The 23,715-nt window shown below is 41.9% G+C and overlaps 1 protein-coding gene across 1 annotated transcript in view; it reads left to right on the forward strand.

The window, feature by feature from the left end:
- Nucleotides 1-23,715, forward strand: part of ano3 (anoctamin 3) — a gene marked incomplete at both ends in the record, with an annotated part of 145,832 nt that overhangs the window by 82,827 nt on the left and 39,290 nt on the right. The window contains 9 exons of the mRNA XM_080436896.1: nt 1,055-1,210; nt 2,775-2,875; nt 3,072-3,116; nt 4,340-4,474; nt 6,295-6,401; nt 15,000-15,055; nt 16,999-17,120; nt 19,672-19,806; nt 22,579-22,672. Of these exons, the coding sequence (XP_080293022.1) occupies nt 1,055-1,210; nt 2,775-2,875; nt 3,072-3,116; nt 4,340-4,474; nt 6,295-6,401; nt 15,000-15,055; nt 16,999-17,120; nt 19,672-19,806; nt 22,579-22,672 (951 nt within the window). The remainder of the gene's footprint in view (nt 1-1,054; nt 1,211-2,774; nt 2,876-3,071; nt 3,117-4,339; nt 4,475-6,294; nt 6,402-14,999; nt 15,056-16,998; nt 17,121-19,671; nt 19,807-22,578; nt 22,673-23,715) is intronic.

Consider the following 23,715-nt stretch of genomic DNA (forward strand, 5'->3'; position numbering starts at 1 on the left):
ACATTTTGATGCCAATACTTTTGTACTTTTACTCAAGTAAATTTTTAATTCTGGACTTTTACTTGTAACAGAGTATTTTTATATTGCAGTATTGGTACTTTTACTTAAGTAAAGAATTTGAGTACTTTTTCCACCACTGCAGGTACTCCCACCCCCTACCCCCCGCACCGATTCACTACTGGTAGATTATTTAGAATAATACTTTGAATATGTTTTTTATCGTTGGATAAGATTTTGTCCACAATTCCATGCCGTAGGCCTATTGATGTGGTGCCAGAGCAGAGATAACAGGGAAACGTTGATCAAAATAACAATTATTTAGTTAAGTAATGCAGATATTTAACAATAATAGGACCACCTGGAACCCCCTCAAGGACCACTGGTGGTCCCCGGACCACTGGTTGAGAACCACTGCACTAAAGGTACAGAAAAGATCATGTGTAAACATGAATGTACACAATACTGATTAGGGGTGGGACGATATATCGCGATACTTTCTCCCGCGATAAATAATCGATATCCTCCCGAAAAATATCGATATTAAAAAAATAAAATAAAAAAAAAAAGTTTGTGATACGTTGTTTTTCCTACTCTGTATTTGTGTAATGATGATTTTGAACTGTTTGGTGCTATTTTATGTGTTTATGAATTGAATACAAGGACTATCGTGATATATCGTTGGTGAATTTTCATGCAATATATCGTGATATCGCAATATATCGATATTTTCAGATATCGTGATATATCGTTGGTGAAATTTCATGCAATATATCGTGATATCGCAATATATCGGCATTTTCAGATATCGTGATATATATCGTTATCGTGGGCCTAATATCGTGATACATATCGTATCGTGAGGTACCCATATCGTCCCACCCCTAATACTGATCATAGTGACTGTCAAACAAGTCTATGAAGCTATCTATGAAAAAGTTATGTTATACAATATGTAGTGGGGGGGTCCCTGCTTCATCTCTCTCTCAGCTAAGGGGTCCTTGGCCTGAAAAAACGTTGAAGACCCCTGCATTAAACTACTGCCGTACCTCTACAGGGGAAGTCTCCGGTCCACACATCTGGGCTGCTGTTCAGAGACGGGAAGAAACGCATCGACTACATCCTGGTCTATAAGAAGTCCAGTCCGCAGGTGGAGAAGAGATGCACCTTCGAGAAGAACCTCCGCGCTGAAGGCATCATGCTGGAGAAGGAGGTAGACCTTGCACACACACGCGCACACACACACACACACACACACACACACACACACACACACACACACACACACACACACACACACACACACACACACACACACACACACACACACACACACTACTGCAACTGGGATGTAGAATCAAGCTTGAGACGTGGGGCTCTATTTTCGTCCGAAGATCCTATACCCACTATGTGGGCATTTAGGGGAATTGTGCAAGGGGCGTTCTTCGGACACCAGCCTTATCCCGAAAACAGCTGTGCTACACGTTACATTATGCATAGGTGTGATCTGGACGTTACTTTAATGAAACCAATCATCGTGCCATTATCATTATGCCATTATCCCCAATGCAATCTTGCACTTTCTCTCTGCCCGTGGAAGAGAGAAGTTGCCTTGGAATAAAATTATATTTGATACACAGAATTATCACTCGCACATTGCTGTTATAGAGAACTTTAAATTACAGCAACCTGCTTGTGTTCTGGATTAATTAAAGGAAATGGTCTGGTGTGGTTATAGCAAACGCAGATCAAACAACATTGCATTAGTCTTTCATAAGCTTAACTGGCAGCTGATAAAAACACAATTTATTGACACAAGAAATTAACAGTCACACTTTTGTGGATTACAGTAAAATTGTAATGACAATCACATTCACAATCACTTCATTCCGAAGTGAACTCTGCAGCCGCACTGGGGCGGCGATAACGTTGGACACCATGGGCGCTGACACACAGCAACGGTCGTCGTGATCGGTAGTCGAACCTGCGACACACTGTCAAACTGGATTACCAGCATATGTGGTATGCACCTGGACCGCTATGCCAGTGGGCGCCCCACAACTTGTCTTCTTTGAATAGTCTATCATCTTATATAAACACAATTGACACAAGAAATTTAAACTCTCACTTTGGCTGACGTGGTGTGCCCGGCCGACTCCTGACATGTCCAGTGCAGGCGCGCTCTACCAAAGGAAATTGGCGGTCTCTGGTTTTAGAATCCGCTATGCGCTTTCCCAAACGTGTGTGGGCAAGATATCAATGTTGGGGATATTACAACAACAAGCCCACGGGCACACCTCCAGGCACAAATAACTGAGTCGGCATAATGAATAGTGCCAGCGGCCTTGTGTGTAATTCACGGGTAGCGGGTAGTGTAAACGGGTACGGCTCTGGCAAAGGTAGGGCCCGTGATCTAAAGCACTAGCTATTAGAGCAAGACGAGGCCAGTTTATTTGTATTTCACATTTCAACAACAAGGACATTCAACGTGCTTTACACAGAACGTCAGGCAAAGGAAACACAATTATAACATCTTTAACATTTTCTTTTAAATCTTTAGTAGATTTTAAAGAAATAAGTGGCAGCAGAGCTTTCTGGGAGTTTGTTCCAGATACTGTATGTGGTGCATAAAATGTAAATGCTGGCATCACACGAACAGTCATCATTCCAAGCGTATCACAGAGCACACAGGGGGGTCCTTGACATGAACATGTTTGGGGGGACCCCTGCTGTAAATTGTCTGACAAACTACAATGTGTTTGTTCTTGTCCTTGAAGCCTTCGTTGATCAACAATGACATCATGTTTGTGAAGATCCACGCTCCCTGGGAGACCCTGTGTAAATATGCAGAACAGATGAACATCCGCATGCCCTTCAGGTAACCGCTGCTTATAGCGTATTCTTCCATTGGTGTGGAAAGTGGCAAACATTTATTAATTTACTGTTTATTATCAGATGAGTATGAAATGTACATAAGGTTAGGCTTGATATTTGACTAATAAAGTTGACTGTTTTAAGTCAATTAGGTTGATGAGTTGGGCTTTATCTGTGGTTTAATTAGTTGTTGTTTTCAGGAAGAAATCCTACTTCAAAGACTGGAAGAGCAAAACCATGAGCAGGTAAATAGAAGGATTTTTATTCACACCTATTTGACCTTGCGTTAACCTTGCGTTACACTTATATTGGTGACCTGTCCATTTATGTGGAGCTACAGACAGCCCTTGCATGTTTTTAGCGGATGTGTCAACCTACAGTAATACGAGTTGGGAGTGAGAACGGCACTGCCAACTCAGCATTAGCCTGCTAAACCCCTCCCTCTGGATATCTCAATTCCATTTGATATCAGGAGTGAGTCTGGCCTACAGGCCTGTCTGGACGTTTCTGCGGAGTTCATCACGTGAACTCTCCAATCAGCGTCCTTGCTCATTGTTCTGTGATTGATTGATTGATTGATGTATTTTATTTAGTAAGACATGAGAACAACAGTACATGGAAGTACAAATTCACAATACAAAGTCTACTAAACTGTAAGACTCATTAAGCACTGAGCTTGTTTAAGATGAGATCCCCATGCACACAAATCATGATGAAAATGATTGACAGCGGAGGTTGGCCAATCAGGTGGAACTCGAGTGAACCCGAATGGAACCGAGTGCAGCCGACCAAAATGTAAAACAAAATGTAAAACTTCAAAACACTCTCAAACTTATTTTTTTGTGGCACGGAATTTACTTTTAAGATATTTTTCGGATAGCATTTAGTTGTTTAACTTCATATATGTGGTCAATTAATCATGACAGAGCCTATTTATTTTTTTTAAGTCAGAGAACCGGCAGGGGCGGGCAGTGACACGCATGTATCCGAATAAAGCAACCTATTTTCGGCATGGCCCTTTTCAAAAGTCCCCTTGCGTCACGTTGCTCTGGTGGTGGGGGAACGAACTGCCGATTGGCTGAAGGGGAACAAACTGCTGATTGGCTGAAGGGGTTGGTACTAATCCCGTCCAGCTCCCTGCCACAGAAAAAAAGGCAAACAGGCCTGCATGCCAGACTCACTCCTGATATCAAATGGAAATGAGATATTCGGAGGGAGGGGTTTACCAGGCTAACTCAGCATAGCTTCACCGACCTGCCGATGTCACGTCATATTTCAGTCTGGTGTATTGCAGTGTGGGCGGGACTACTGGGACCGTTGTAAAATGACTCCACATTTCCCCCAACTCGTCACGTATAGTACAGCTTGAGAGTGAGCATATAGCGAGCTTCCTCAACAACGTGGATAACAATACAATGAAAATACAATACGATGAAGTATGTGTGTGTTATGTTGTGTGTGTGTGCAGCAGGTTCCATCAGAGGTGGTGTCAGATGAAGAGCTGGCTTCCCAAGAACCCCATGAAACTGGACAAAGAGGCTCTGCCTGACCTGGAGGAGACCGACTGTTACACCGCCCCCTTCAGCAGGGCCCGCATGCACCAGTAATATACATATATATACATATATATACACTGTTACACTGCCCCGTTCAGCAGGGCCCGAATGCACCGGTTATATACTATACTGTCAGTGTTGCCAGGTCTGCTTGTTATAATTTCCCCCCCAAGATTTTATTTGAAAATAGCAGATCACAATGAAGCTCACAACGCGTCACATCGCCAGGCGCATAGATACATATTTCATACACTCGAGGCACAAGACAAAAGATATTCTAAACAAAATACGATCTCTTTAAAAGAAAATAGATGGTATTGCGGTACCGCATAGCGGTATAGCGGGTTTCGACTCCAGATCCCGACGACCTTTGCTGTGTGTCACCCCCCCCCCATCTATCTCCCCATTTCCTGTCAGCCCACTATCCTATCAATAAAGACGGAAAAAGCTCAAAAAAATATATATTACAAGAAAAAAGAGATACTAGGTTCGACCACGTCACTGAATGCTTGGTGACATATCTAAGTCTGACATCATAGACTCCATCTTTGGGTGTGACCGACATTGGGACTCCATGTACACGTGGTGGTGGTTGCCGCGCCAAACGTGATGGAACGAGGCCGGGGCCCCAGGGGGTGCGCAGAGGGTGGCCCAGGCTGAAAATAAAATAAACGACACCGCCGGCGAACGGATGCGCGGCGGACTAGAAGGGGCCGCTGATCGCCGCCCTGGCCTCGAGGGTGTGTTTTGCACCCAGGCAGCCTTTTGTCGCCCCCGGGGGGGCCCAGCCTCAAAGGGGCCCGATCCGCTCCCAATCCCAGAATGCTTTGCACGGCCATATCTGCCTTCCCCTCATTGGAAATGAAGATGTCAATGTACCGTTACACACTGCCCCGTTCCGCAGGGTCCGCATTAGGGGTGGGACGATATATCGCGATACTTTCTCCCGCGATAAATAATCGATATGCTGCCAAAAAATATCGATATTAAAAAATATTTTTATTTTTTATTTTATTTTTGTGATACGTTGTTTTTCCTACTCTGTATTTGTGTAATGATGATTTTGATCTGTTTGGTGCTATTTTATGTGTTTATGAATTGAATACAAGGACTATCGTGATATATCGTTGGTGAAATTTCGATGCAATATATCGTGATATCGCAATATATCGATATTTTCAGATATCGTGATATATCGTTGGTGAAATTTCTTGCAATATATATAGAATATCGTGATATCGCAATATATCGAACATCGTCAAATATTGTGATATATATTGTTATCGTGGGCCTAATATCGTGATATATATCGTATCGTGAGGTACCCATATCGTCCCACCCCTAGTCTGCATGTACCAGTAATATACACATTCTGCTCTTCACTTCTCTGGCTTTTGTTCTGAAGGAAACTATGTTACTAGAATGCACACCAGTTATTATAAGTATTAATCACCATGCTCATTGATGCATCATATTAAGTGATCATTAACAGTAATGAAGGTTCTGTTGGTCCTTCTCTACAGCGTCTTTAACAGTAATGAAGGTTCTGTTGGTTCTTCTCTACAGCGTCTTTAACAGTAATGAAGGTTCTGTTGGTTCTTCTCTACAGCTTCATTAACATTAATGGAGGTTCTGTTGGTTCTTCTCTACAGCTTCATTAACATTAATGGAGGTTCTGTTGGTTCTTCTCTACAGCTTCATTAACAGTAATGGAGGTTCTGTTGGTTCTTCTCTACAGCTTCATTAACAGTAATGGAGGTTCTGTTGGTTCTTCTCTACAGCTTCATTAACAGTAATGAAGGTTCTGTTGGTTCTTCTCCACAGCTTCATTAACAGTAATGAAGGTTCTGTTGGTTCTTCTCCACAGCTTCAGCATCAACAACAGAGAGACGTTTTTCTCCAACTCCACCAGAAGCAGGATAGTTCACCATGTGCTGCAACGCACCAAGTATGAAGACGGAAAGTCCAAGATGGGTAGGAATACTGTTATTGTTATTAGTAGAAGTAAGAGCATAATTCTACACAATAATGAAACAAACATTATTTTAAGACAACCCTCTTGTAGGGGACTGTCCACTGAGCATCCATAGTGAATGTATGTGTATTAGATGTTACGCCTTATTTCTGTTCTCATCCATCATTCCATCACCTCATTCAGTGTAGTGTTAATTATCTGCATACTCTCACTCCCAAAAAAAAAACATTTTCACCACGACTTGCCTTTCACTTTCACATTGAAAACAGCATGTCCCGGCCAAAAAGGCAGGGGGGGAAAAAGCAACTCAAGTTACAGCTGATTTTCTGCAGACGCTAACCAGGAAGCAGATGGAGCATAACATCTTGTGATCACATGATCTCTAGATCGCTCTGCCTCGGTGCCTGAAATGGTGGCTCATAGGATGCGCAAGAGCGCCATCTAGTGGTAAACACTGAAAACACAGTTTGGACGTCAATGGCATTCTGGGCTTTTGAAAAATTGGACGTCAATGGCACTGAATGAGTTAAACCGACAGAGGTGCTCCGTCTAAAGTGGACTTGAGCCACGAGAGGCACTATGTGCCGTCGCGGGTGAGAATGAGTTCTAATTATAAACAAGATGTAAGATTAACACACACACATACTGTCTTGTCTTGTTTTGTGTCTGTTCTGATGTTATTTGTCTTTGAACACTTGTCACATGCTTGTTTCTTTTGGAGACACAAACTGGTGGTGAATGACTGGGAGCCACGTTTACGTAAAAAAAGACCTACTGGTTTGTTGTGTTGAGGAGAGTAGCACGTTCCTATCATGTGCCACCAAAAGCATAGCTCCCAAACTGTGGAACAAACTCTCCATTACAGTTAGAACTGCGCAGACTCACTCCCAATGGTCCGCCATGATCTGAAGACTCACCTCTTCAGACTCTACCTCAGCCCATAGCACTTCACCTAGCCTTGACGACCACACTGTCTTATGCAAAGGTTCAATTGTAACTTAGATGGCATGTTATTTAGACAGATGCTATATAGGTTAATTTGTTGACCTGGTATTCTATAGTTTTTGTGTGTGTGTGTGTGTGTGTGTGTGTGTGTGTGTGTGTGTGTGTGTGTGTGTGTGCGTGTGCGTGCGTGCGTGCGAACAACTTCACAGTATACTACTAACCCTGTATGGATTTGTGTAGATATGATTATCATCACTGTATCTGGTCTGGCTCAGATTAAACTATATAAAACGTGAACACAGAGAATTTATGACATTTTGCTAGCTAGCAAACTAATATTACACTCTCTGCACCACTCGTGTAGTTTTAAATTAGCTATTATCACGAGATAACTATTTACACACTATCGGATCGGTGCATAGACTCCCTGACACCCGATCCAGCGTGTTAGGCTGATCTGTAACAAGATTTCCTGATTTCCGATAAGGGCAGCGCTAGAGAAGAGGTCATGGGGTCACTGACATCAATAGGGGTCATCTTCTGGGAGCACATTCCATGGCAGTCATCTTAGAGCTTACTTTTGACAGCAATTTTCGATGTCGCTTTAGTCATAGTCTTTTGAATAAAGTCTCATTTAGTTTGAGTCATTATGGTCATCTGAAATGTTTTACTTTTAGTTGACTAAATATTAAATGCATTTTAATAGGCTTAATCAACTGTAGATTTAGTCGACTAAAATGTACTTTGAAGGGCCTTGTAGTGCCTGATTTATACTTGGCCTTGTGCCGAAAATAGCAGATCTACAAGCTCCGACGCGTTGTGAGCTTGTAGATCTGCCATTTTTGGAGTGTGGTACCTGCGCACAACCAAGCATAAAATGACTTCTACTGGATGTCTTCTCCACTAACATTTTAGTCTAGTTTTTATTTGTTGACGAAATTGTCAATATATTTAGTTTTAGTTATCATACTGTAGCTTAGTTTTTTTATCTAGTTTTTGTTTAGTTTTCGTCGGTGAAAAAAGGTAGTTGACAAACATTTATCGTCATAGTTTTACTCGACAAAATGAACACCGTTTTAGAGATATGTTGTTTGGGACCGAAGTGACGGACGGACGGACGGACGGACGGACGGACGGACGGACGGACGGACGGACGGACGGACGGACGGACGGACGGACAGACAGCCGTCCAAGATGGGGATTGGCATCGGACCCAAAAATGTGGCATCAGTCGGGCTCCAGTCACTACTGTCCTCCTGTGTTAAAACTGTCTTATGGGTACTTAAAGTAATACTAGGTAACGTTTTCAACAAAACTAAAGTTAAATTGTATATCTTTTGCGAGTGGCAAAAGTTTCACAACACCCACTCCGTGAATTTCACCCCCGGAAGCCTTTTATTTATATATTTTCTATTGAACGTGTACGGGGGGGACTTTCCCGGGAAAATGACGTTCCTGGCCAACGTCATGACGTCGTGGCCGACGTCCTCAGGAACTACCGCAACGGTTTCCTGTTTGGCCAGGAACTACCGCGCTATTAACAAAAAGGAACCTCACGCTGATTTTAAGATAATGTAGGATTGGAAGATCGAAAAAGAACAGAAAAAGAAAGCACAGCTCATGGTAACTAATGCTCCACTGGCTAAGAGAAACGATCCGTAGATAGTATAAAACAATTAAAAGATCGCTTTTTGAAACGCTTCCGGCTTCCGGTGAAAACGAATGGAATTCTGGGTAATCGAGGACTAGGGAAATTGTATGCAGTGACGGTAGTGACCAGCAGAGGTTGCTAAAAATCGTTATTTGTGATTCTGCATTGTACAACTTTAACGGTGGACGTCACAGACGTACAGTAACATCCGGACTTCCCATGCGCACCGTTGCTCCGATCCGCATCAAACTGGCCACCAACACTGTTCAGGGGTCTGCCGTGAGAATAGTAACAAGAGGGGCCACGAGTGATTCCATACTGTATATTGTATAGACCTGAGGCCGATTCTACAAATGCCTTCTAAATCAGTAGTTCAGGTGCACCGATGCTCCAATACACATCATACTTGGCACAAACACTGTTCAGGGGTCTGGAATGATAATACAAACTAAAATGTCACTCATATAGAGCACTCTGCAGCAGTGCTACAGCTGTGTTTAACACTTCAACTCGGTGACCATTAATCTGATCATAGGACTACATTTTCACACTATTTAGTTGATACATAATAGGCTCTCTCAGTCTGAATGATTGGGTCATCATGTACATTTCCCATAATCATTCCTATTGATTTATTGCACTCCTTTGTGTGTGAATGATTCAGGCAGTCATCCTCTACCCCTCCCCCAATACACACACACACACACACACGCACACGCACACGCACACGCACACAGAAACACACACACATACACACATGCGCACATGAACACATACACCCACACAGGCGCAGATACACTAATGTACACCATTTCTCTTTGTTGCGAGTGTGTCGTTCTGCTGGTTACTTGTCCTCCATTATTTTTCAACAGCTCCGCCACTTTGTTGTCTGTCGCTACTTAATTATTATGGTCGGCGCGACCGGCTGTTGCTCTCCCAGTCTGTGAGCTCCTGGGAAGGTGCGTATGTGTCTGTGTGGTGACGCCAGGGAGGGAGGCTTCTAGACTCCATCTAGTCTATCGACCTCTTTGTCCAGTTTTCCATTAGCCTTCAGGGTAACCGGAACTCTCGCCCCAAAACACACTTGCCCACATTTTTTTCCGCGGACGGCTCGCCCCCAGTAGTTCTTGTGTTCTTGCATTTGTTTTACTGAGGTTACGTTTAGGAATAAGGTTAGGTTTAGGCATAGTTTTACTGAGGGTAGGTTTAGGAATAAGGTTAGGTTTAAGCATAGTTTTACTGAGGTTACGTTTAGGAATAAGTTTAGGATTAGGCATAGTTTTACTGAGGTTAGGTTAAGGAATAAGGTTAGGTTTAGGCATAGTTTTACTGAGGTTACGTTTAGGAATAAGGTTAGGTTTAGGCATAGTTTTACTGAGGTTAGGTTAAGGAATAAGGATAGGTTTAGGCATAGTTTTACTGAGGTTAGGTTAAGGAATAAGGTTAGGTTTAGGCATAGTTTTACTGAGGTTAGGTTAAGGAATAAGGTTAGGTTTAGGCATAGTTTTACTGAGGTTAGGTTAAGGAATAAGGTTAGGCTTAGGCATAGTTTTACTGAGGTTACGTTTAGGAATAAGGTTAGGTTTAGGCATAGTTTTACTGAGGTTACGTTTAGGAATAAGGTTAGGTTTAGGCATAGTTTTACTGAGGTTACGTTTAGGAATAAGGTTAGGTTTAGGCATAGTTTTACTGAGGTTACGTTTAGGAATAAGGTTAGGTTTAGGCATAGTTTTACTGAGGTTAGGTTAAAGAATAAGGTTAGGTTTAGGCATAGTTTTACTGAGGTTACGTTTAGGAATAAGGTTAAGTTTAGGCATAGTGTTACTGAGGTTAAGTTTCGGTTCAGGCATAGTTTTACTGAGGTTGCGTGTAGGAATACCTTGTGGCGGCCCTTCCGAGGTCGTCGGATTTGACCCGGGGTGAGTTTATTTTTGGGGGCGAGTGTTCTTGTATTTGACGACTGTCGATACTCCAGTCCTGTAGCGCGCTGATGGCTAGCGGGGGATGACCATTAGTCTGACGTCCCGAGTTTGGCATAGTTTTGTTTTTTGTGTGACTGTGAGGTTAAGGTTGGGGTTAGGTTAGGGTTAGACATAATTTCTTTAAGATTAGGGGTTAGGCATAGTGTTTTGTGAAGTTAAAGGAGTGTAAGTGATATTCTTTGGTTAAAACATTATGTTAAAGCTCTATATTCAGTTATTCAGTAATCATTGTTTTACAGTGTTTGTTCAGTACCCAGACAAATCAAACTCAGCTTCTTCTATGCAACGGTAGAGTCTGTTCTCCTATATGGCAGCGAATGCTGGACCCAGAAACCAACCCTGCAGAAATCTGTAGACGGGTGCTACACCAGAACGTTTGCTTGCAGTACTTAACATCAGCAAGAGTGAACCTGTTATGTTACCAACACAAATCTGTATGAGGGAACACCAAGGGTGAGCGAGAAAATAGCAGCCAGGAAAATTAGACTAGCAGGACACTGCCAAAGACATCAAAATGGTAAATGGTGCATTTATGTAGCGCTTTTATCCCACGTGTATTACATTCACCCATTCACACATACACATTCACACACCGATGACGGAGAAAACCATGAAACCATGCAAGGCACCAACCTGCTCATCGGGAGCAATTAGGGGTTCAGTGTCTTGCTCAAGGACACTTCGACACTAACTCTGGGGGAGCCCGGGATCGAACTGGGAACCTCGCGGTTCTACCCCTGAGCCACTGAGCCACTGCCGCCCCGGCATTCTAGAGCTGCCAGCCAGGAAATTGGTGCTGTGGGAACCATCACACGGGCACCGGTCACGAGGACGTCCCACATTAACATACGTGGACGTACTCAAGTAAGATGCTGGAGCGCAAAATACCAACGAGCTGGCCAGATGTATGGAGAACAGGGATGACTGGAAGCGACGATGGAGGGCTCGTCTGAGGACGAGCTAGAGAGAGTAGCAGGGGTCTGTCTCCCCATCTCTCCAGCTCTTTAATAAACAGAAAATAAATGTTCCGGTGGCTTGCCAATTGCATCAGGAGAGAGTACCCTTTAATCAGCTTAAAATTTGTATAGTGTTCCAGATTCAATTTAGTTTAAACTGTAACATTTCTTTGTGTCATAACTTCCCGTTTCACTTGTTTATCCTTTATCCTGTATTAGTTCTCACCCCTGATTGGATACAATTTGTATGTACAATGCATTTTTGGTTTGCTAAAGAGCCAGAGAGACCCCTGTTACTGAACAAACACTCTAAAAGAATATAGAACTATTTAACACTTATTTTGAACTAAAGAAAATCACTTACTGCACATTAGGGTTAAGGTTAGGGTTACTTTTTTGTGAGGTTGAGGTTAGGGTTAGACTTAGTTAAAGTCCAATGTGTTGCACCAATGGTACTTAGGAACAATGGACCTGTAGCCTTGGATCAAGACTATCATAAATATTGTATCGATTTTGACATTTGCTTATCTATGATAGTCTTGGCCTTTACCCCCCCCAATTGTCACTGGTCATCCGCCCATAAAGTCTGTATTTCTCCGAAAATGTACAAATGCAAAATATAAGGTGCTTAACCAGTAGCCCACGGATGTTAACTCGGCATTCGGAATCTTTGTGCACTGTATTAATCCCTATTTTTGAATAGTTAAGTGTTTCAATCCCGTCTGTGCCTGAGCAACATTTTATTTTCTCGTTTACATCCTGTTTACATTGAGTGTAATATCGGCTTTCACCTGATGCGCCCCGCCACTACCACCCATTGAGCAATACAGGGGACTTCCGACAAAATCCGACACAGACGGGATTAAAACCCATTATCTATAGATATCGAGTTGAGTTAACATACGTGGCTACGGGGTCAGCACTTTATATGATGTACATGTACGGAGAAGTACGGGCTTCAAGATGATCATAGATACGAAAGTAAAAGTCAGACTCGATAAAATACATATGATAGTCTTGATCAAGGCTAGGATCCTCAGACTAATGCCATGGCACCCGGCTAACACTACAGTGTTAGCCGGGTACTACAGGCTATATGCTAACGCTACGGTGACAGCTACAGGCTAACGCTACAGTGTTAGCTGCAGGCTAACGCTACAGTGTTAGCTGCAGGCTAACGCTACAGTGTTAGCTGCAGGCTAACGCTACAGTGTTAGCTACAGGCTAACGCCACAGCTAGTGAAGTGCAGGGAGGCGTCATCTCATCTGTGTGTCTAAGTCCTGCTGTCTACTAACTGTCTTCATACTATGTTCACCACTAACTCATCATCTCAGCAGCTCCTCATTCATTAACAACTAACAATTAACAGGCTAATCATGTCATGACTGGAATGAGTACAGCATGTGATACGTAGCAAATAATAGAGTGGTACAGAAAGGACTCATTTCTGTAGTTGGATGCATAACGTTACTGTAGCACCTTCCTGGTTTTCTCGACAAGAATCAATGGGATTTCTTGATTATTGCGGAAAATAAGTCGCTGTGGCAAATACTGGTTCATGATTATTGCACATTTTGTTTTACGCAAGATAAGATTAAGGGATGATTTTGTTTTAATCAGGAAGTACAAAATGTAAACTGTAACTTGTTGCCACTCTATTATCATCCATTCATTGCTTTTGGATTGAGCCTCACAATGAGAGTGGAGTTGACATGCTGTCCTTCATCGCTGCTCTTAGACACTACATTGAGTTGTATGAAATGTGCTACAGTATATGAATACTAGTTCATCTATATATCAGTGGTTCTCAAACCTTTTTCATGTCAAGGACCTCCCAAAATGATATGAATTTGGCCACAGACCCCCATCTCAAAATATGTTGTTCCAGGGACCCCCAGAAGCAAAAATGGAGTTAAAAATGTTTGCTTTCAAATATATATATATTCAAAGATTAGCAAAAAAATCACGATTTTCCAAAAATAGCAGATCTACAAGCTCATAGCGCGGCATGAGCTTGCTATGAGCTTGTATATCTGCTATTTTTGAATAGCCAAAGCCAAGGACTCCTGGGTGTCCCCGGATCCCACTTTGAGAACCAGTGATCTATATAATTATCATAATTTCTAATAGTAACCACACCCCTCTGCTCTTATTGGTTGATAGTGGTTTGAACTGGGAGTGATCTCATACCAGAGCTTCTCAACTGGTCTCACACTGTGAGCTATATATATAAATACTGACCCATGTATCAGCTTGGATGATATTTTGACCATTATTAGATTTTTTGATGACATTGGTATCGGCAATGAATGCAGCTGATGTGTTCAGATTTTGTATTTATTTATAACATGTTAGTTAATCTATAAGGTCACCTAATCTAATTAGTCTAATTAGATTACTCACCTAGTCTCACCTAATCCAATTAGTCTAATTAGATTACTCACCTAATCTCACCTAATCTAATTTAATCTAATCTCACTTCATCTATAAACTCATCGTGATGCGGCGCATTGTGAGTGTTTGGACATTGATTATTTTTTTCAATAGGGTTTAAGTGATTAAATTAAATAAAGTTCACTTAATGTCTGTATTTTATATCTACTTGTTTGGTTGTTCATTGTATTTAACGTTAAAGGTTCTTTTCAAATATCAATTTGAAAATATATACTCAATTTAAATTCAAATGTAAAAATAAATGTATATATTTGGTTGCTTCTTGTTCAATCCTGTGCAATAGCAACTTTAATCAAATATAAGCCTTTCAAATTGATTTAAAGATTTAGCTATTTTTTTCCTTTTTTATTTATTTGTTTATTTATTTATTAAAACATTTCAGTCAAAACGTGGGTAGTGGGTGGTCTAGGAACCCGGATCTGTTTGACACACTTAATGCTCCACCATAGTTGTGGCAGGCCGTGACAGAATTTAGTCTGGCCCACCTTTGGGTCCCCGACCCGCCTGTTGAGAAGCTCTGGTCTACCTGTTAGTTTCAGTATTTACTGTATGTACTGTATGTACTGTACTTTACAACACATGTTGATGTACTTCTGTTCTTCTCGTAGGTATTAACCGTTTACTGGGCAACGGGACGTATGAGGCTGCCTTCCCACCACATGAGGTGAGAATAATGGTCTCTTACAACACATGTTGGATGTGATGGATGAGCCAGTAGGCTCCCAAAAACCAGTAGGACCAAACTTAACAAATCAAAAACACACGTTTAGACAAAGACATCTCATTTTAACCCCATACAGCAGAAACTTCTATACATCCTAATCCAGCATTTTGTATCACTAGACAATCAGGTCCGGCCCTAGGGTTTTCGTGGCCCAAGCAAGATTTTTTTTGGTGCCCCCCCCCAAACACCCCCATTATAAAATCATGAGACATTTTTTTATTGAATATTAAAATAATAACCCTAGTTGTTGGATAGGAGATACATGACATAATTACAATATGAAAGTAGAAAAAAATTGTGGCCCCCCCTAGTGGTTGTGGCCCTAAGCGACCGCTTATATTGCTTATAACAGCGGCCGGCCCTGCAGACAATAACGGGGAAAATCCTTCAACAAAGTCTAGAAAGGGACCCCAAGTAAAGACAACGTTTTTTGCAGGCCTTACACACTGTAAATCAAAATGTTTTTCCTGAGGCAAGAAATACAGAACTTATTTTATAGCCATTGCAAAAAAAGAGGTTGCCTTACCGGACTTCTAGTTATAAAGGATTAGTCTACGAGCTAATAAGGAGGCAGATGCTTGTGGAGATGTCTGTGACAGTACAGTGTCATTGTTCCGACGGCGCTTTATTCCGATGGCGAGTTGGTCCGGCTCGCCCCATTACTAACCCTATCCCTAACCGCACGCAAAGCCACGTTGTAGGAGTAATGGAATGTCGGACTTATGTACTGTCCCCAGTACAGTTACTGTAGGGGGAGTTGTGCCAAAAATGCCTGTGTGAAAAGATGGGGTTATTACCATAGAGTTATAATATATCTAGAGGGCGGATTGCCCCGCCCCCAGCTATTCATTTCTATTAAAGTGCTCAGTGGCGTTTTGAAGCACCCGTAAGTAAGAATAGGAACCAATATGGAACCAATATGAACCAATGGAATGGATCCATGGGTCGTGACGCGTCGTGAGCATGCGCACACAACGGGAGACGAACGTGCAGTAGCATTTAAGTGCATTCTCAGATTTGACCACCAGGCTTGGCCGCTTCACTGTTCTACCGTAGTTCTGGGGGCTTGGTTATTACCTACATCAAATATTTGGTTTCTGGTTTCTGCAAGATATTGGAATTTTCGCTAATATCCGATTGCATGGTCAAATCGACTGATATGATTCAGATACTGATACTGATATTGCAATGCAAGTTTCCACTAGGGTTTACCTTACACCTGTTATACAGTAACAATAATAATAGTAATAAGGCGCAGTGTCAAAGGTTTTTTCCTTGGTCTCTAGGGAGTGCACATACAAAGTGTTACACAGATCAGTGCAGTTGTAGGTAAAAACACAAATCGGCCTGTTATAGCGCCACCATGAGGCTGATTAGAAAAATCTTAAGTGTCATTTCTTCCTCAGCCTAGTGGGAATGTGCGTGCAAAATTTCACGGAAATTTCACGCTGTGTTCATGGCATTTCGTTCAAAACGGAGCAGTCCTTCAAACTTTGGAAGCCATTATTAGCCAATCAGGATGGAATATGAAAAATCTGAAAGATCCGTTTCGTTTAATGACTATACAGATAGCCTACTGTGTACCGATTTGCGTGACATTTGGACAAAATATGTAGGAGTACTGTGTAGGAGTACTGTTTTCCAAAAAGCGACCTCCTGGTGGCGCTATAACAGGCCCATGTGAAAGATTTGTAGCAGAGGTTCTGAATTGGCATCTAGGGAGTGTGTGTGCACAGTTTTGCTGCGATCACGCCAACGGTGCCGGAGATTAGCTGCTCACGGACGGATGGACGGACGGACCGACAGGGTGCAAAACATACTCTCTCGCCATGCCTTTCGGCCTGGCGGAGACAATAATAATGTTGGTGTGGTTGTTTTGTCAGGGTGGTTATAAGAGCAGACATCCCATAAAGACCCACGGTGCCCAGAACCAGAGACACCTGCTGTATGAGCGCTGGGCGCGCTGGGGCATGTGGTACAAATACCAACCTCTAGACCTCATCAGGTATGTATCTATGTATGTCTGTATGTATATGTTACAGGGAAAATGGCATTCCAGGGAAATTGAAAGGGGTACGCTTGTTTTCATGCCCCTCATGCAATTCTGTAGAATCAACGCTAGAGGGCAATGCAAGCCAGACATGAGCCCCACACCACACACGCACGCATGCACAAACCAGCACGCACACACGCATGCGCACACGCGCGCGTGTACACACATACACACACACACACACACACACACACACACTCTCCAGGGGGCGGGCCTGGCGGGCTATGTTAGTGCAGTGAGTGGCACTTGGGGCAAACGCAGTCCCCACACAACATCATTTACGATTCTGTGCCTATCGGTACATAACTCGGACGGCGCTTAAGTCGACTAGCAGACCATCGGCAGGTCGTCGCGGGCACTCGCGCCTGGAGGCGCTCGGGCGCGACTCCTCTGCCTCAAGGTCTGCTAAGTCGGAGCGCCTTCCGTCATGGTCCAAAACTATACTTTATCAGCGAAAAAAAAGTAGTCCGCGGTTGTTTGAAAAAGTAATGTCCCAAGCTGGAGTCAAACCCCGGCTCCCAGTGGTAGTGGGTGGGGAGTCCAATGATTATCGAAGTGCGCCACTGAGGCTTGTACTAGTGGTGCAAGTAACAAAGTAGATTTACTCAAGTACAATTTTGAGGTATTCGTACTTTACTTGAGTATTTCTCTCATATTATCCATTTTATTTTCAGCGTTTCCCTAGCGTAGCTTCCTGGTTAGTATGTTGTTGTTGTGGTCGTCGTCCTCGCATCAAAGCCCCGCCTCGCAGCACCACCCCGTGCCTATAAAACAAGCGCTCCCCTGTCAATTTCCCTGGAATGCCATTTTCCCTGTGACATATACATGCCTTTCCCAAAACTCTCATGAACTTGAATGCAGCGTTTCAAGTTGAAATAATTGCCCTCTGCAATGTGAAACTGAACAGGAAGCAGGTACAGTATGAACACGTTCTGAACACCTGGGACTGTAGTTACGCACAGAGCAGCAGTATAGCGGTCATATTTCACCTGAATGTGACATGTGGCCTCGTTACAGCCCCACACCGGGGGCGTGACACATAAACGATCCAGAAATGACACAAACAAACAGTTCAAACAAATGTATTTTTGGGCCGAATAAATAGCAACAAAAACAACGGCCTCCGGTGCGTAATACCTTAACTCATTGAGTGCCTTGATTAATTAATTAAGTCAACCAGTGCCAGCGTTTTTGAGCTTTTGTACCAACCTTTCAAGAGCCACAGAATATTTTGCTCCAGGGCGTTCGACACACCGAGACACAACAAAGACGGAGCAGTGTCTCTGCTTCCATCAGGGAAAGAAAGCGTGTCACCGCAACCCTCCGTTCTTTAGTTATTGGCTGTTGAATATAGCTTGTTCTCAACAAAAACGCAGAAAAAAACAAGAAAGCAGAGATTTTTTTTCCTTCTAAATCCTTTAACATTAGATCGGACGTGGCTGGGTTTGTTGTGATCACATTATTTCCGTGTATACTCTTCTCCAGAAGTCATAGGATCACTCATAGGTTGGTGAACAGTGGAAACAATTTACGTGTTACACGCCATTGGCACTGAATGAGTTAAGCGTCACCCCTGGACCCCTGGCAACCACTTTGAGAAACACTGTGCATGATGAGTCATGTCCAGAGGGTGTACTTGTACATAATGCCGCCTCACGCTACAGAAACGGCAGAGACTGTAGGCTCCTGCCCTTATGGGGCCTCATGACTCAGGAACCGTGTGTTCCCAAAGCTTATTAACAACACCCACATACCAGTCTTGTGCATTATTGATTCATTGTATCATGGAGATCTTCAGCGTGTTACAATTACGGTTATAATTAAGAATCGACTTAAAGGAGGAGTTCACCCAAAAAATGATTTATTTTCTATCAATTGCACACCCCATGAAGCCTTGAATACATGGATTTATTTTGGTTTTTGAGGAATGCGAATTCCTAAGCCAATAATTTGATGCCCGGGTGTATTTCCGGTAGGAGACACAAATAATCTACTTTGTGTCTCCTACCGGATACATTAGCCGGTAGGAGACAGGAATCAAATTATTAGCTTAGGAATGCGACAAAAACACGAATAAATCCATGGATTCAAGGCTTCATGGGGTGTGCAATTGATAGAAAATAAGTCATTTTTTGGGTGCACTACTCCTTTAATGCTCTTGTCTCTTTACTTTGTGGAGAAGATGGGGCTGTATTTGGCGTGGCTGTGTTGGTACACGTTAATGTGTTGATAGGCTTTGTTTTTGCCTGTTTTATGATGTTATGTTTTGTTTGTCTCAGACCAAGGACTACGATGGAAATAAGTCACTGACTTTATGGTGTTTTTATCCTTGACGTTTACGTGAGAAGCATGTAACATGTGTTTTTTTCTTTTAACCATGACATCCAATTAATATATCAAATGAAACATGTTGTCTTGTTTCAGACGTTACTTTGGGGAGAAGATCGGCCTGTGTTTTGCGAGGCTGGGTTGGTACACGTTAATGTGTTTTGTATCATTTCAGACGTTACTTTGGGGAGAAGATCGGGCTGTATTTCGCCTGGCTGGGTTGGTACACGGGGATGTTGATCCCTGCTGCGTTCGTCGGCCTCTTTGTCTTCCTCTACGGTCTGTTCACCATGGACTCCAGTCAAGTCAGGTCAGTGAATACACATTCTTATGTTCTGGGATCTGTAGGCCTTGTAAGCCTTTATTAATATATAAGGCAACTGCCGACATGATTTGAACCTCGGATGGTCGTGCCAGGTTTGTCCCTTCAGGATCAGGCCTGTGCAATAGAGCGTCGCAGTTCCCGCCCACTTCCTGTTTTTTTTGGTGCCGGAAGAAAAATTCAATGCATTTTTCCATTGACATTTCCAAAAATATTTATATCTATTAATTTAAGCCTCGAATCAAGCCATCACGAGATGACATGAATCATGACCATAAAACGTTTTTTTCTGTGATTTTATATATTTTATATTTAATTATATGATATACTATATTTAATAAATACCCTTTGTTTTGCCGTTTTCAACAAAAAAAAAATCACAGAATCAAACGTTTATGGTCATGATTCATGTCATGTCGTGATGGCTTGATTCGAGGCTTAAATTAATAGATATAAATATTTTTGGAAATGTCAATGGAAAAATGCATTGAATTTTTTCTTCCGGCACCAAAAAAAACAGGAAGTGGGCGGGAACTGCGACGCTCTATAGGGCAACTATGGGGGATTTTGGCACATTTTGGGGGGGGGGGGGCTCTACCCACCCGTTAGCTGTGTTGCTCATTCTACGAATACACAGTCCTTACAAGTTGTACCTCTTATACAATACCATTTGGTATTATTGGAGGGGAGAAATAATCGAACGAAAGGAGTGCCTTGTTGTTTTCTCTCATAATGTTATAGTGTCTCAAAGTGTTATTCTGTTGAGAGAAAGTGGACATTTGACATTACACTTCCCAGTGCGTTCTGTGTACGTAGAACGTGTCAAAACCAAGGGGCTAGCATCCGGCTTGTAAATTGAGGCTATATAGGAAGTCACAGTTCATAAATATGAATAGCCTGTAGTCTCGCTGTTTCACCCCTGCTGCTGTCAGAAGCAGTTAGGCTCTATTCAAGCGGATGGGATTTTGCCAAACTTTACACTTGATTTATTACCTTAATAAACATTGTCATGAATACTATATGCTTCCAGTCACTAGTGATATGTGTTTTGGTAAATTATGGTCCTATTTATTTAAAAATTGATGATAAAGTAGGGTATGCTGTAGGCTACCTTGTGATGATTTTGATTGACAAGCTACACAACCAATAGTATTAATTCCCCACCCCCCACTCTGGGGTCAACAAGCTCTACAAGGTCTACAAGGTCTACAAGGTCTACAAGGTCTACAAGCTCACAACGCGTCGCGCTGCGACGCCTTGTGAGCTTGTAGATCGGCTATTTTCAGATCGCAACACCCGAGCGCAACCAAACATAAAATCACTTGTCTTCATCTAGTTTTTATCTGTTGACGAAATTGTCAATATATTTAGTCTTAGTTTTAGTCATCGTAGCTTAGTTTTTATTTAGTTTTTATTTAGTTTTCGTCAGTGAAAAAAGGTAGTCAACGACGACAAACATTTTTCATCATAGTTTTAGTCGACAAAATCAACACTGCTGCTTCTTCATGGCTGCTAACATGTTCTTCATGGCTGCTAACCTTCATGGCTGCTAACATGTTCTTCATGGCTGCTAACATGTTCTTCATGGTTGCTAACATGTTCTTCATGGCTGCTAACATGTTCTTCATGGCTGCTAACATGTTCTTCATGGTTGCTAACATGTTCTTCATGGTTGCTAACATGTTCTTCATGGTTGCTAACATGTTCTTCATGGCTGCTAACATGTTCTTCATGGCTGCCAACATGCAGTGGTGTAAAGTAACTAAGTACATTTACTCAAGTACTGTACTTAAGTACAATTTTGAGGTACTTTTACTTTACTGGAGTATTTTCAATTTTCAGGACTTTTACTTCTACTCCACTACATCTCAGAGCCAAATATTGTACTTTTACTCCACTACACTTATTTGAAAATGTTAGTTACTAGTTTGCAAATATAAATTATTTTATTATAAAACATACATTAACCACTTTAGCCCTGTTTTATACCATAGGCTATTTTAAAATAGCCGATATACAAGCTCACAACGTGTCGCATCGCGACGCGTTGTGAGCTTGTAGATCTGCTATTTTCAAACGTTTAGTACTTTTATTTTTTTGTACTTTAAGTACATTTTAACACATTGACTGCCAAGATATTAAACATAGTTTTCTATCCCCGTGCCGGCGTATAATTACCTCAATCCGATGATATTTGAAACGCCGTGGAACCGACATTGTGTAAAAAAAACACACGGAAAAAGTTTCCTGTGAGTAGACGGAAGGATCTGTGTATCCATGGGAACAACAAGTTTCCAACCGTGATCCGCCATTTTGGAGCTTTGGTCCGCTGAAAACGGGTGGTTTTCAATGGAAAAAAAAGAAACTGAGTTACAGCCGTTTTTCTGAAAATCCCATCATTGGGGCGGATGGAAGTGACGTTTTTTGGAATGACGTCACATCCACATTGTTCTTCTCTGAGAGACGATCGATCATTCCAAAGCTGTGTTAGGTCGCCCCTTGTGGAATTTTCCCCCAAAAATGTAAAAACGAGTTAACTCGATCTAGGCAATCAAGCGATGGATTCTAAAAACGAGTTGACTCGATCTAGGCAATCAATGTGTTAATACCAATACTTTTGTACTTTTACTCAAGTAAATTTTGAATTCCGGACTTTCACTTGTAACGGAGTACTTCTACATTGCAGTATTGATACTTTTACTTAAGTAAAACATTTGAGTACTTTTTCCACCACTGCCAACATGCCGTTTGTCCCTCTAGTAAAGAGATCTGTGAGGCCAACACCACCATCATGTGTCCCATGTGTGAAGACTGCAGTCCCTGGAGACTGAGTGACAGCTGTGTGTTCGCTAAGGTCAGTGTGAAGGTTCATAACTATAATGCTTGTAATATATCAGTGTCTCACTATGCTTTTGTTCCAAGGTTCAAGGTTACTGTATTTTGTCTCCGGGGAGAAATGTCATTGACAGAGGGACGGATGATATGCCTGAACCTATTCTAGCTCCACACAGAGAGCCGAGTTATAACTCATACTCGGGGTCATAGTACGGTGGTTCTCAATCTTTTCAGGCAGTGACCACCCAAAATAATCATAATTTGAACTGGGTTCCCCCCACCTTGATGAGCACTTGGAATTGTAGGAGTTGAAATGTGTTTGAATCGGTTCCACAGACACATATTGTGAAAATAGCAGTCATCTGCATGGTCAATGTTTGACCAGTTTTTATAGTATAGTTTGTTGATAAATGTTGATGCAGTCCGTACTGGTCTTTTTTTTTTTTTTTGTATTACAAAGGTCTTAAAAGTCCTTAAATTGTCACTTCACTGTCACTTTTTTCATGTCAAGGACCTCCAAAATGATATGCATTTGTCTGCGGACTGCGATGCAACGTATTTTGAGCTTGTAGATCTCCTATTTGAAAATATATCCTATTTGAAAATATAAAATATTTGAAAATATAAAATATATGAACATTTATAACATGGAAATGATTATGACGGTCAAATATTTGTATGTATTTATATATCTCTAGGTGACTCATCTCTTTGACAATGGGGGGACTGTGTTTTTCGCCATCTTCATGGCGATATGGGGTAAGTAAGAGTGTTTTATGTATTAATTTTTCAAATTGCTAATGATGTGTTTTTTGAAACGGTTGTAATTTTAAACATGTTTGCAAATAGAAACCAAGCGCCAGCATATTTGGCACAGACAGGGATAATTAAGTACTCCTAATGTTTCGCGAGAGAGGGAGCAATTACAGGCCTTATAATTAAGTCTTAATAATTAAGTATGTTTAAAGGAGGATAATGAGGTGTAGTTGTATCAGCTGTAGACTCTTTTAAATATGATAATTAGGAGTGTTTTGTAGTTCCTTCCGGTGATGATAATTGATT

The sequence above is a fragment of the Gymnoscopelus braueri genome (assembly GCF_963280865.1).
Source record: "Gymnoscopelus braueri genome assembly, chromosome: 9".
NCBI lineage: Eukaryota > Metazoa > Chordata > Actinopteri > Myctophiformes > Myctophidae > Gymnoscopelus > Gymnoscopelus braueri.